This window comes from Accipiter gentilis, chromosome 3 (assembly GCF_929443795.1).
Source record: "Accipiter gentilis chromosome 3, bAccGen1.1, whole genome shotgun sequence".
NCBI lineage: Eukaryota > Metazoa > Chordata > Aves > Accipitriformes > Accipitridae > Astur > Astur gentilis.
Window position 1 is genome coordinate 33,021,842 of NC_064882.1, and position 15,833 is coordinate 33,037,674.

Sequence of the window (15,833 nt, forward strand, 5' to 3'; positions counted from 1 at the left end):
GCCTGCCATCAGTCTTCTGTTGAAACAGTCCATTTTTTTCAATTTTCTGATGTCAGCCATGGTTTCTAAACCTCTGACATTGTTACGGGTCTTTTCTAGTCTACCCTTTTCTTGGCATTCAGTATCCAAAGCTGGATGCATTATTTCACCTTGAATGTTTCATGCCTGTGTAATATTTGCCTTTTTGCTACAAAGTTGACATACTCAACTGTGATCTACTAAAACTCCTTGATCCTATTGTATAGAACCTGCTACAAAGCCAGATGTTTCCTGTTGTGCAGTTGATTATTGCTTCCTTTGAACTTGTCGTGGTACTTATTGAATTGCATCCTATTATTTTTAGATTGTTTCTCATCATATAATCTAAACTCTCCTCAAATAATCTTGCAGTCTCTGCCAGTTTGTTGTCATCTGTGAAATTAGTTTAATAAGTGTGCACTCTATTTTGTGATCTAAGACACTCCTCATGAAACTATCAATTAAAGCTCTGCCCAGACAAATGCCTAAAAAAACTTGACTTGAAAAATCTTTTCTATTGACAGTGGGTCATTGAACCAGCTAATTTTGTATGCATTGTATTGGTTTTTTAAAAATATTGTGAAAATTTCATGTTAGGAACAGTGTGCAGTTGCAGGGATTTTTTTTTTTTTTCCAGATGTGAACTCCATGAGAACAAGTGCAACAGAAGCCAATTCTGACTTTATTCCTCATTTACAAGATACTTACTTTATTACGGTGTGGTGGAAAACAGGGGCAGAAGACTCAATAATTGAGAGGAGAGTAATTTGTGAGAGCTGATCTTAGAGTTATGGAGGAGAGAAGGTAGACATTTGGGCTATTAATAGGCTGTGCTTTATCATACCGGATATTAGCTCTGAGGTGTCCTCAGTAATGTCTGCTTTGAGTATTTGTTACTTGTAGCCTGGCCCAAAACCTCTGAACTACATGGGACTCCCTTCTTTTTGACTTCTGACCACATCTTTAATTTCTTCTTTGAAAGTTTAAAGCTTGCCAGTAATTCTTGCTTGTCTTCCATGACAGTGAAGGAACGGATCTGGCCTTTCTCCCCAAAGGAGAACAGACACATGACAGTCAGGCAATGTGCAGAAATGTATGATTGAACTGATTTTATTTTTCATTTTTTTTCAAAAAGGGAACAGTGAAACTACAAATAATATTAGCTAAAATAAAAGTCCTTCTTCAGTGTGATTTTTATCTTAATATTAGTGTGAAGTGCTTTTTGGGTTTTTCATAAAGCATATGCAGTTTGGAATATTTCTAAGATAACTAATTGTGCTCTTTACTGAATTGCCATTTTTTTCCTGCCCTTGTGGTTCAGTTAGCATCTAAAGTAGGAACACATAGAATGCAGGAGAAATACTGTAATAAAATGTGTTTATTACAGAAACTTATCATTCCTTTAATTATTCCTCAGAAGATACAGTGCCATCATTTGTTAATGTTCTATGTTATGATAATAATAATTTAGACTGATGAAAATTTTACCATCTTAAAATATTTTTACAACCTGTAACATTTTAAATATATTTTTTTATTTAGGGTATTCTCTTGGTTTATGATATTACCAACGGCCAGAGTTTTGAAAATTTAGAAGATTGGTATAATGTGGTAAAAAAAGTGAATGAAGAATCAGAAATACAGCCACTTGTGGCCTTGGTTGGAAATAAAAGTAAGTTATTCATACTTAAATATTAATTGAAATACTCTGGATGTTGCCTTCTATTGAAGAAATGGCACAGGGCATCTATCTTTAGTAAAAAGAAACTACGTACTGTCTTGTGTGTTGTTGCTGTGTACAGGTGACATATTTGGGTGTACCTCCGGATTCTGGTTCTGGGCAGTTAGGTTGCGGGACTTGCTGCGTCACACTTTGCCTAGCCTGCAGCCTCTCTGCCTGGGTTTTGTTTACTTGGAGAGCAGCACACAGGAGTAGAGAGATCTCTCTTACCCATGTTTGAATTTGATGGGGCTTCAGGATATAGCCATGGCATGCATCTAGAACAGAGAACTGTGAAGCATTCCTGGATCTAATAACAGGTATATTTCATGGTTCTGTATGGCAAGAGACAGCTAAATTAAGTACTGGTATATATTATTTAAAATAACTATACTACACAGTAGGCGTAATATTTATGAGTTGCTTATTAGGCTTTTTTTGCTTGCTGTCTGTAGTTTTGCACGAGGTTACTAATTTCCTGTTGTTCTGGGATTTTCTTAACCTGTCCTCTTTTTGATCATTTAAGTATGATATAGTGGTTTTCTTCTGACCACGAAAATACGCCACTTGAAATAACCATCACCTAGTTAGTTTCCTAATTAAATGGATTTCAAATTCCCCCATTTCCAGCTAAGAAATCTTACAGAAATACCCTTATTAGCATATCTGAGGTCTTGATCCTGGCTCTCTTACCCTTTTGCTATTGAAGATGATAAAAACAGCATAAAGCAATTTTAGAAACAAAGTGGTAGAAGCAGATACATAATTTTTTAACAATGTAAATATATTTATTTGAACAACAAAAAATAGATTTGATTTTTTTTTACTGTCCAAGTAGTTAGTGTCCATGTCACAATGTCCATATCATGAACACACTTGAAACAAAGACCTCATCCAGCAAGTTAGTATTGTTTAGAAGCATTTGAAAACAATGTAGATACACTTTCATTCAGAACCATTAGCTGTAATCTTGCTACTGTGATGCTGTACATATTATGATATTAATTATGAAAGACTGCTTATTTTCTGGGAAGAAAACAGAGAAGCTCTTAGAGTTACAATATATAAATAGCTCTTCTGAAAGTATAACACAGACAGTGTTGTACTCTAGCAGACCAGAGTTAATAATACAGATTCTGTTGAAATTCAAATGAAAAATATTTTTCACTGATTTCTATTTTGCTCCAAAATTTGACTTCTTAGCTGGAGTTCTGCAAATCTTAAGAAGATTACTCATGAAACATTGGAAAGATAATTTCTACGTACAAAGCTCTAGTCTCCAGTCTCTTATCCATCAGAAATTTATCTGAAAATAATGGAATAGTATGAATCGAGATCTCCTAAATTCTGGACTTTCCCACCCCCCCTTTTTTAATTTTCTTTTTTTTTTTTCCTGCCTCTTTTTTTCATTTATTTTTCTTCAGGAGTAGCTAAAATGAAGGACTGTCATTGCCCACTAATTTACTAAAAATAATTGGGAGAACAAGAGCCTCAGACATGTAGTCCTCCTTTATGAAAGCAGTACTTTATTTAAGGTGACTGTCTTCCTCCTGGGTGCTTAGTTTTATTTTTCCTTCTTTCTTTCTTCCCATACATTTTTTTTTCCATAGCCTGACCTATACGTTTGGTCAGAAAGAGTAGAAAACTGATTTGAGTCAAGATCTTGCCCAGACCGGCTACTTGCACTTATGTCCGATTATCAGTTAATTCTCTGTCTTTTCCATAGATTTTTGTCTGTGCATTTGGTAACCAACAAATGGAATTGTAAAATTTAATGTAGAATTTTTCTTCTTCATAATAATTGTAAGTCATAAGATCTTAATAAACCTAAAATCTACAGCTGGTGTTGAATCTTAAATTTAACTTCCCTTGTAACTTACTTTGCAGTATTTTAATCTTATTTAATACAAAGCGTATCTGAAGTGTGCTTATTTCTATGTTGCTAATACCACTTAATTTGCACCAGAAGTAGGAGAGTAAGCCTTTTTGTTAAGATTAACAAATGGTTTTGAGTTTCGATGCAGTAACTTAAAACTTTTATAGAAATGTTGCTGTCAAATACTTTGACTTATATTGTATAGTATAAATGAAACTATAGTTACCAAGTGAATGAATTGTGTTTTGTGCACTTAGGATCTTTGCTTAAATTTGGTATTGACAAAGTTCAGTAATCTCAATGGATCTTCTAGTCATTAGTGTGAATTAGAGAGGTTTACTGTGTTTTGTGTGAATGATGTGTTTCATTCCTTTCTACCTTGACTACTTTATATATTTTCCTCCATAATAATCTATAAGCAGTCTCCTCAAGTGTCATACCAACATTTTCAGTGCATGTATTGTAAACAAAAATTAACCCAGGTTGCATGGGAGCTACACTCATTTTGATTTATAGCTACCAAGATGGTCTTAGGGCGGTGGTTATCTGTAGCTTATATAGGGGGTAGGAATTATCAGGTACCACTGTATAGTGGATGGATGAATGATTTCTATTCTTAGAGATATTAACCAGATCCACTCCTCAATAAAGACTAATAACTCAGATTTTTAAACAGTCTTCATGACAGATGAGGGCACAGAGGAGAATGCATCAACACTAATTAAGAATGTTGACCATTTGTTCGTCCTAGCCATGATTAATTGATCTTGAAGTGCTATCTCTGAACAGGAAGTGGTGTGCTGTTACATTGCGAAGTTTAAAGGTTACATTTTAGTGTACCCTTTAACTTGCATTTACATACAATGTAAAATGTTTTTACTTATCTTATCTGAGCCCAGAAAGAAACATTTTCCAGCCCGGATATGAATGAATGTTTGTTATACTGTGTACTAATGTGAATCTGGCTAGTAACAGGACATACCCAGTCTGCTTTTGGATTCTGTTACTGCCGTATATGCTTAGTCTCCCCAGTTGTACTCAAAAATTTCTTCATTAATACTAATTTTGAGATTCTGGCTTATTAAAATTCAGAGCTATGCATTTCATTCTCTTGTCCTTCCCAACCTCCCTCAGATGTTTTCTGTCCTTGTTTTCTGTGGGCTTGCACTTGTTAGGTCCTTCACCTGTAATTAAGACAAGTGTTGAGCAGCAAACGCAAAGACCCCTGTTCTTTGAGTCTTAAGCCTGATTAAAGTTCCTGTATGCCTGACAGCAGGTCCTGTCACCTGAGCCTCACACATGCTCCTGGGATTGCAGGGTAAACTACTTACATGTGGAGACTCCCTTAAAAAGAAAACCTTGTCCTGTGCTATGGTCAATTTACCAACTCATTTGAATAAATGTAGACTGCTACCCTGTTTTAAAATATGTATAGAATGTTTGTCTCAACAAACTTGTACGATTAATAGAAAATTGCAGTCTTATGGATTTGTTTGTTTCAATGGTTGGGTAACTTTTTTTTAAAAATGATTTTTAACAAGAAACTTAAATGAATGAAAGGGAAAATCACAGGTGAAAATGATCTTTTATTCACCGTAATAATGTATTTCCAACCCAGTGTCTGAATGTGCTCTATATTACTTTAGGTATGGGAGCAACCTAGAAACATACACATTTCTGAGTGATAAAATTACCTTGCTTGTCTGAGAAAGCATCTGTCTTATGAGATTTTGATCCTAAATCATGTTTGGCTTAATATTAACGGTGCTGGCTACTATCACTGCCAAAGTGATCTGTTTAAATATGTCTGTTAAATTACTGTATGGGCAAGTCTACTAAACTGTGATATATACTACACAGAGATACATAACCAGAGACTGAACCTCAAGTGTCATTCTTTAGAAAGAAGCTGAGCTCATAGAAGATTATACAGAACAAAGGAAGGAAGGTTTATTGCTGTTGTGTTAGTATTTACTTAGATATATTCCATTGGCTGAGAAGGGAAAACACATGGCAGGATAGATCACAAGGATCTGGGCATATGTACTCTGTTCTGGCCCCAATCTTCATGTAGTCTGCTGTGATAAATGTATCTGTTTGCAAATCAGCCCTTGTTTTGCTTGGACCCTTCTTTCAGAATCCTTGATAAAATCATCTCTTGGATGGGAAGTCACAGTGGACACAGCAGCTGCTAAATCACCTGGTTGATTTTTAGACTTCTGTACTTTCTTCCAGTGCTGCAGCCATTACTGGAACATGTGTACAGGATAGGTTTTGATTGTGGCTCCCAAAAGCCAAGTGGCCTGTGCCAAAGTACTAACAAAAAAAATGGAATAGAAAAGGGAAATATTTTCTGTCATGCTGCTTAAAAGATAACTAATAATCATTATCATAATTTTCTGCCCTGCCTGTCTTAAGACCAGTTTCTGATGTTCAGCACAGGTAGCATTAGTTAGGAGTGAGCTTGCTTTCTGATTTGTGTTCTGCTGCAGTATTGGATTCAGTACAGGGATGAAGCTGAATAATATATACACCTTCCACACAGGAGATATATTACTGTTTTACCACTTGTCTGAGTTTGAGATTTGTACAGCTAGACAGAGCCCTGATATAAACAGGTGTAATTCTACGAAAATCAATGAATTTGTATTCATCTGAATCAGGACAGATTAGGTATTGTACAAAATTTGCTGGAATTAATGTTTTCTCATTCAGATCATATGGTGCTGTAACAAGAAAGTGAGGATAGTCATGAACTAGTCCAACTGATAGACAGTTCTTATGTTATGCTTTTTTTATTTAGTGACTATGAATAACCTGGTTTCTTCTTGCTGCACTTAAATCTTGAGGCTGCACTTCAGTTTTTTTATTGGTGCACGTAAGTTTTGCCTGCTAAGACCAACCAAGAAGTAAGACCAAGTTCAAGGACCTGGTAGAATATTGTTAGCATAGTTGGAACTCAAACGCCAGTGTGACAGAAGTGCCAGTAAATAATATATTCCCATTCAGTAACAGTTATGCTTAAATTCAGAAAAATCTTTAAAGATGTCATTGAAAAATGGAAATAAAAGTAAACCGTTTAAATACAAAGGTTAGAACAGTATATGTATCCTATTTTTATAATAATACACAAATGAAATGCTGAGAGATCTCTTACTGTTTCCATGGATTTTGTCTGTAGTTTATTTAGCAATGTAGACATAACGTCTAATAAAAAAGATGCTGCATAAACCATAGTCCAGGCTGAATGTGCTTCTGTTTTTGGTTTAGGTAGAAATGTTTTTTCTGGCTGCGTCCTTCATACTTAGGTCTTCTTACAACAAATGGAAAGCCCTTAATTGTACCTAAGGGAATAGTTAATCTACGGTGGACATGTGGTGGACAAAAGCTGAGTCTAGTAAATGAAAAAAATTATAAACAGAAAATGTGTGAATGTCTGCACAGTCTGAGAGTCATGGGAGATATTGTACTGTTGGATTGTAGCTTATTTTAAGTTAATTTGCTATTCTTTTCTGTTAGTATATTAACGGAAGTCAGTGCAGCATAAAATAGGTAGTTATAAAACCCAATCAATTTCATGTCTATTTTATTGCATTGGAAAAAAAAATACCCGTCTTTAAGATAGGACAGAATTTCTTTTCTTTGCCAGTTGTCCTGCTCCCACCTTTGCCATATGACATAAATGCAGTCTGATTTCATTAGTGGAGTGAAGCTTTCTGAAATTTTTAAAAGTTACAACATTTGATTGGGGGCAGTTAATCAGTGTTAACCCTGAGCAACTCTTGGGCTTTATAGATTCAAGCATTATATGTGGTTGCACTGCTCCAGCAAAAGGTTAAGTATTAATGGAAAATGTTCACAGCTCTTTTACTCAAAGAAAACATGTTACTTGTAAGTTTTCTTTTGATTTTACTTTTACAGTTACATTGAATGTCTTCATTCATTTAGCCATCCATAAAGCAAATATTGTTGCACATGCAGTGGATAATAAGTCTTTTTAGGACTACTTGTGTGGTATGTCACAGATCATTAACTGCAAGTAACCACCTGACTTGAGGGAAGTCTGGAAGCATCATTACAGTGAAATAAGCTTTTTATTTCTGTATCACTGCAGCACATTGATTTGTAGGAATGTCTCCATTAGCTACTGTGGAAATATATTCTCATATATTATTATTGAAGGAAGTTGATGAGAGAGGATAACCAAATTTCAAGTGTGAATAGGGCATTAGTATGAGGATTTTGGACAAAGTGGGTAAAAGACAAGTGCTATTGTAACAGTGTTTTCTATTTAAAAGCTAGATAAGTGAGTAAACTAATCTTTTTGTAATGCTTCACAGTTTCAGACTAATAAATACAGTAACAGTTTTACAGTATTTATGTGTACACTGCAACTTCAACTCAAATGCAATAGTAACTGAATATGTTTACTACTCTGTACAGGCAGAAAGTGTGGAAGAGAAGCTCCTTCCTAATCAGCAGGGAAAACTTAAAGCTTTTTCTGTTTATTTCAATGAATCATAAATATTTAAGATTTTTATTGGAAGTAACCAGTAATTATTTCAGCTCAGTTTAGAGGATGAAGGATAGCCTGTATTAATATGGGGAATAATCATAATGGATAACCTCCATTAATACGATTAATAGGAGTTTATAGTATGAAAAATACAATTCTGAAACATTGTCCTGAAAATATTTTAGAAAATTGAAATTCTTGCAGATACTAAAGTTAGGATATTACTGTAGGATTATCTTGCTATGTTGCTGTTTTTCAAAATAATTTGCTGTCACATCCTTTAGGAGCAAAATACAATAGAAGACAGATAAATGAATAGAATGTTCAAACCAGCCTCTCAGTGGTATAGTATGAACTATATGCATGCAGATTTAAGAATGAAGAAAAAAATTATGGGGAATGCATTATATGTATATTTTAAAATTGTTTAACTGTCAGGACATCATCATGTTTATTGGGGATTTGCAAGTGAAGCAGCAGAAACTAATGGTACTATTTTAAGTTTAGTCCACAGTTACAGCTCCATACACTTGAAATAATGAGACATTCTGAGTTTATGATGCCCATTTCAGTATAAGAGCATGTATACTCTGCTAAATGTGTGGCTTTTTTGATAAATCTTTAAGCATATTAATGCCTCCATGGTATTAGCACCTCTGGTTATGAATTCTTCATTGTTCCAGTATTTGAGGTGATATGTCTTGATGAGGTTCTGAAGGAGCTGCAGTTTCTTTCCACTATCTACTTTGGTTTATTTTATAGGTCAGGTTTTTCTGAGGGAAAAAAAGGTATTTGAAAAAAGGTATTTAATTATTTGTCTGTGTAATTTGAGACTGTGAAGGTGTTACCATGGGAGTAGCTACTAAGCCAGTATCAAACTTTGTTTGCTCTTAATTGTTCACTGAGTTTAAATGCAGACAACATTGTTGTCACTATTGCTGTTATTTACACTCTGTGCTTCCAGCCCTCATGATATGGAGGATAACCTCAAAATACGTTTATTGTGTTTGAAGGAGAGAGCTAATATTCTGTAGTGCCAAAAAAAATCAGTGTTAAAAATCAGTTAAGATTTGTTGAAACATTGATTAAGGAGGTCGAGTACAGTGATGATGAATGGTAAATTGAAAATCTAGCTTGTTTATTTAAAATAGGATCTTAAAAGAGGAGGGCTTTATGTACAATGTATATAGTTTCTATTTAAAAAATACTGAGTTCCCTATGAAATTTTCATTATATATTTCAGCTTTTCTAACTCATTTTTGCAGAAGTAGTGCTTTCAAAGTTTTATCTCCCTTGTTTAACAATGCAACGGTATATTTTGTGAATATAAGGGAATTGTAAATATGTAACTTCCACTGAACCTTTTGAGAAGGTTTAATTTTATTCCATCGATTTGTCCTTTGATGCTATGATCACAAGAAGTAACCATCCCATCTCATCCAGATGAGTATTTTTAACACTTAAAATTTTTTACAATTCTAAAATGATCAATATCACATTTGCTGCATTCTTTTGTTCAGTGTGGGGAATCACTGACCTTAAGATTAACATTTTGGTTGTTTACATAGGTGTAAATTTAGAGCACATTTAGTGACTTCAGATGAGCTGCTCCAAATTTACTCTGATGTTTTCATGACTAGCCCCTAGATTATAACATTCTTTTGGATTACTTTTTTTTTATATATAGACGTGGTCTGTCTTTTGTAGCAAGTATTGTCCAATATGTTTACTTAATTTTGTGTGATAATAACAATATATCATACTAGTATAATACTAGGATGTGGTGGTAGAATTCATTAAAGTTTTGAAATATGTATACAGAAAGAGGAATGACATTACTTTTTTCTGACTCTGACTAGAGAACTCATTCCGAAGCATTCCTACATAATAGCATTTGAAAACTGCCATTAGGATCATTGCTCTTTTGTTTCAGGTGCTAAACAGACACAAATTCAGAAGAATCTACAGACTAAATGGTTGAATGGAACACACAGAATAGTAAAATGTCTTAAGAAGGGCTTGCTTTTGAAAAATACTGGGATATAATAATGTATATTGAGGGCAACTTTAAAATGATGGATTTTGCAATCTTAAGCATTTTTTGTGGTAGCTAATTTAAAATGAAGGCTGGAAAAAATAAGTTAAGATTTGTACAAATAGTGCACTTTGATACTGTGGAAAGAAAGAAAGACCCTCAGTTGCTGAAAACTTTATACATTTACAGAAGTTAGAAAAGTAATTTGTTGTAGGCATGCAGAAGGAAGAAAGTAGTGTATAGAAGTTGTTGGTCAGGCTGCTAAGTTAACTGTTTCAAAAATATTTTTATGTTCTGCAGCCCATATAAGAAAATGGTGGCATTTTGGAGTCTACTTCTCAGTCTCACTTCAAAACCATCATGGAAAAGCTTGTATTTTGGTTTAGAGATGGCACTGCTATGTCTCATGGGAAGTGTAGTGCTGATGCTTCTCTTCCCATTCTCCTACAGGCTATGCTCCTGACACTATGGTTATAAAGGCTGATTTTGTTTTTGGTTTTGTTTTATTTTTCCCTTTATGTCTTCCTGATGTATCACATCCTCTTAGGTATGATAGGACTCCGTGGGAGTAATGCATCATGGATACTGTCCAACTGGCAAATCCAAACTTGGGAGAAAATAACAGTGTAAGATAAACAAAAGCCCCTCTCATTAGGCACCGTACTGATCTTTCTGAATCAAACTGTTCTGTTCTCTTGGTTGGAATTTTTTTAGGGAGCTTTATATGGAAAAAAGGAACCTTTTTGAGGAGAAAAAGCAGTTTTCGATGTAATAAAAAACTCTAGTAGTTTTGACTGATGATTCTGGATTAGTCCAGCTGTAGAGATTTTCCAGAGTTTTTGATTTTGATCCATAGTTTTTGATTTTGCTCCATTGTTCAATTCTAAGAATACTGTTGTGGTAGTTTATTTTAATAACATTATCCTGTACTTGCACATAATAGAGGAAAAAAAGCCTAGTCTGGTTATGCTGCAAGTCTGTGAGGTTAAAAATGGTTTTGTATGAATGAGTATTGACAGTTCTTTCACAGCAATATTCAGTAAACAATGCTGTAAAGAAATTTTCTAGTAAGCACTGTGTATAAAGCAATTGTAAAATATGGAATACAAGTTCAGGCTGGGTTTTCCTAGAAGTTACTTATTGTGTTCTTTATTCAGTTCTTGTCATGCTACAGTAACTGTAACTTTCTACAACACTATTGATGTCTATGAGGAACAATTACTGAAAATGTCTGGACTTAATAATGTTTGAACTTACATGTTTGGGGTTGGGTTTTTTTTTTTAATGTGAAGGGGTTTTATTTCTTAAGTTGTGTCAAGCTACACAATAGAAGTAAAGGAAACAATGCAATGAAAGAATAAAGAACAGTTATTGTAGAGATCTTTATTGACAGCTAATACATCGCCTAATTAATAATTAGCAATTTTCTTGGGCTGGCTTTTTAAAGTACATAAGTTAAGATGACCTCCTCTTACATGGTAAGTTTTGCAGTTTTATTTTGGAATGGTGTATCCAAAGGTTTTTAGAGAATAGTTACTGGTGTAGTTGCATGTTTAAGTGGTTGATCACTAGGGCAGTAATGCTGGTTTCTGAGCACAGCCAGTACTTTTTCCAGCTGCTTTATAGTGATATCTTGAAGCTTAAAATGTAATCTATATGGGTAAGCCACAAAAGCCACTACATATTAAAGCAGACTCTGACAGTAAATCAAAATTGAACAGCTGGCAACACTACTAAAGTCATAAACTTATTTATTAAAAAAACTAAACAGAAGAATTATATTAAAAAGAGAGGAATATATTCTACAGACCAGTGGATATAGCTTAAAACCTGGAAAGTGCTGCAGATTAAGGGTCCAATTTATGAACATCTGTTCTGGCAGTTTCTGTGAGATTCTCATGTTCTTTACAATAAAAGTGTGAAACATGTTTTTTCCCCCATACTAATCATGCTTTTCTACAGTTCATAAAACTTGCGTTGAGCCTTATGCAACTGGGCCTGTCTGCTTTACACACTTGCTAGAGTAATTACTATTCATGAAAGAGTAAGTACTATAGCAACGTCACAGTCCCACGGTATACACTTATCCTGACTTGTTCCAAGTGGTCTCATTGGCTTCAAAAGCAGTGGAAGAACACTGAAGTTTCCTTCATACAAGTAAACTTAGAGTGTGGCAATGAGCTAATAATGGAAGCAGATCACTAGAGAGCAAAATGGACAGAAAAATGTCTTGTATGTGGTTTTTCTAAAATTAAAGCATACTTAAAAATCTGCTGCTTTTCTCTTTAACAGTCACCAAAATAACTGTTAGCTCCCCCCCATCTCTTAATTTTGAAATAAATGATCCTAGAATGATTATTTTAATTGTGATGCTTACACTGAATAATACCCTACATTTTTGTCATGTTGACAGGTACGTAACGATACGCTTTAGGATATTTTTGATCTGCTTTGAGAGGGAACTGAAAAATCATAAATTTAAAACTGAATGTTTAGTCCCACTGTCAGCGGTACTGTTTTGCCTTTGATGTCAGTGTGACCAAGATTTGTTTCAGAGATTTTAGCCACAAGCCCTGTTTTATAATCAGGCTTGATCTGCACGGCACTGGTCATAATATTTTGCTCTCTAACTCTTTCTTCATGTCTAGTAATTGAGATTGCAACTGAGCTAGAATAGGTCATTGTGAAAGGCCATCAGTTTTTCTCTCAAGCAGCACAAACTCTACTGACATCCCAAGACCTGCTGCCATTAGGAGACAAAGTCAGTCTCAACAAAGTCAGAGATTAGGAAACAAAGGTGCAAAGGGAGTGCTGAGCAAATATGCAATAAAACCACTTTCCTTGTCCTGAGCAGATTATGTTGCTTTATTGATGAAAATGGTTGCGCTTTCTTTCCATTTGAATATGATTAGTTTCACTGTGTTACGCCTGTGTTTATTAGGTTGCAGAATCACTTGCTTTTATAGTTGTTTAACCTCAGGAGAACACTTACTGCTAAGAATCTGCATGACAGGAAGATCTCTGTGCTCCTTTTGGGAGCTAGCTTCTTGTACGTTCAGAGTCATACTGACCGACAGCAGGGAAAAGAAAGAGGATTTCTGGTATCGTTTGGACAAAGAAATATCTTGTGGGAACAAGGCATTTTCTTGCCATCAATTTTTGAGCATTTTATAGTGTAGGTGCATCTCTGTGGTCTTATTTGTAGTGTGTATCCATTTCTGAGGTTGCTTGGCCAATTTTTTTTTCCAGCTAACTTGTAGAATATTAAGGAACTGTATTTGTGCCAAATGTATATTGGTCATTGATAGTTCCTTTTGCCTTTTTATTAGGCAATACTTTTACAATTGATTTATGTATAATTGTAGTGCTGAGGGCAGTACTACTAGGCAACTAAACAAAAAGTGCCTTATAACCACTTCGTAGCTACGGAAGTTGAATTTTCTTTCTGCTCTGTCTAATGAGAAACATATTTTGTTAACTGGTTCACTGTGAATCATTTTATCTGTCAGTGCTGTACAGTATATTAATCTCAGTTCTTAAAGCATGGTTTATTTGTAGAAGGTTCAGAAATATTAATGCTATATTTGCTTTATCAGTGTGTTTACCTGTGGTGAGCTTTTATTTGTTATGTTTGATATGTTAAAGTGCACAAATGTAATTTATATGTACCGGCATAAAATATTTTACTTGTAACCTGGGCTTCATTTGTCAAACCATGGCTTGGATTCAGCAAGGAACTAACCCAACAGAAATCAAGGCTTCATATCATCAAAGACAGTATCAAGTTATATCCCGGAGGAACCCTAGGCAGGGGTCCAGGTTGCAGTGTTTTTTATTGGACCTGACTAGAATATTCTGGATTCCTGGTTTTGATTAGCCCAAATTTTCATATTGTTATGAGTGCTTTATTTCTCATCCTAGAGTCTCTTGTATGTGGGTGGACAAGGGAGGCAAACAAATGACCGCGTCACTAAAATTTTCCACCTGCCTCCCTCTGTTAGCTTTGCTGTCCAGGCTGGATTACATGTCTCTCTTCTTGCACTTTTTTTATCCTCTCCATTCTCTTTACACCTAGTCCCTTGTGCTTGGTGCAAAGGGAATGCTCTTAATGTTGGTTTTCTTTTTTCATTCATAGATCTTCTGGGAGTGCTGCTTCATCAGCCCGATATGGACAGCAGGTGTTTGTTCTTTTTTTAAAAATAGTTATGTTTTGAGAAGTGTGGGTTACTTTGCATACTTTTTTAGTATATTAGACATCTTATAAAAATTCTAGCAGCTTCTCTGGCTGAATAAACTTGATGGATGAACTACTAAGGCCTTTTGGTTTAAATAGTAGCTGTACTAGTGCACTGGAAAAGATTTCTTTTGGAGCTGTTACAGTCTACAGGGTATATAATCCATGTGGATTAATGTGGCATTTCCTTCATAATCCTATGACTTTTCTGCCTTAAAAATACTTTTAAGTTTTTCCTAAGAGTTCCAGTAGAAAAGACCCTTTAAATACGTAGTGATATCTAGAATTATTATATTGTCATTGTGTGCTTTTATACTTAAGGGGTACAAGTAGAAATAAAATGTATATTTTTATTCTCCTTTCTTTCTATGGGTTTTTTGTTTGTTTGAATTTAGTGTCTAGTGCTATGTATTAAGTAATTAGGCCAAGAGGGCAGAATTTTTGTGAGTATGCTGGTGCTTAAAAATGTAGACTTCTTCCTGGTGGGATTTTCAAATGTGGTTAAACCATTGCCTAGTTGCCCAGTCGTTGCTTTGGTACTTTAAAAAATCCCCGTGGGAATGCCTGCTTGCATCTTTCAGTATGTCAGTACTGTTGCAGACCTGATTCTAAATGTTTAATTATTCCAAGCAGACAGCTAAATGCAGGGGAAATTAAATTCTTGTGAGAACCAAACCAGTAAATATATGGCAGTATTAGTGAGCTAGTTCTGAGTTGTGTGCCTGACTTTTCTGAGTTCCTAAATGTTTCAGAATATTATCGGAACCTGTGAAGCCACTTCATTCTGGAATTAATCTTAGGATTGCTCTGAGGGAAGAGCATAGCAGATAGCCAAATTCTATTATATTTGCAAAATACAATTTAATTTAATTTTGGAAAACATTTCTGAAGAAACAGAGTTAACTTCCCATTAGCTAATAAAATCACTTAAGTGTGGTGCGCACTTAGTTTTGTGAAAGTTATTTTGTGTGTTTACTCTACCTCACTTCTTGTTCTGGAATTCTTTTCCCTAGCATCAGCACAGCTGCATCATCTATTTCCATGGTCCTTTTAACCTCCACTTTTAATTAAAAAAAAATTAAATCAGATGCTGTTTAAAGCTTCCCATTTAGTTTTGGGAAAATAAAAGTTCACATCTAGCTTAGGCGTGTGTGAACAGCTGTTAAAAGCCACAAGCAAAACGATACTTATAAAAGTGGTGGGGGGAATTTTAAGAGCAAGCTGCCAGTTTGACTGTAGTTTTCAATAGCTCTTCGCTTTCAGCCAAATGGTTTTAACAATAATTTTCTTTGAAAAAACCCTGTGTTTTATAGAAGCAGCAGCCCAAGCATTAGGCCCGTGGTAATAGGAGGCAACTTGCCATTTCTCTTTAACTTTTTATGAAATTTTTCTTTGAATCTGGGGAAATTGCTCATTAGAGAGGTTGGAGGGGCT

The 15,833-nt window shown here is 34.9% G+C and overlaps 1 protein-coding gene across 2 annotated transcripts in view; it reads left to right on the forward strand.

Annotated features, from left to right (window-relative positions):
• Nucleotides 1-15,833, forward strand: part of RAB28 (RAB28, member RAS oncogene family) — a 64,159-nt gene that overhangs the window by 19,480 nt on the left and 28,846 nt on the right. For both annotated transcript variants that reach the window (XM_049797876.1, XM_049797887.1), the window contains exon 4: nt 1,561-1,690. In XM_049797876.1, coding sequence (XP_049653833.1) covers nt 1,561-1,690 — 130 coding nt within the window. The remainder of the gene's footprint in view (nt 1-1,560; nt 1,691-15,833) is intronic.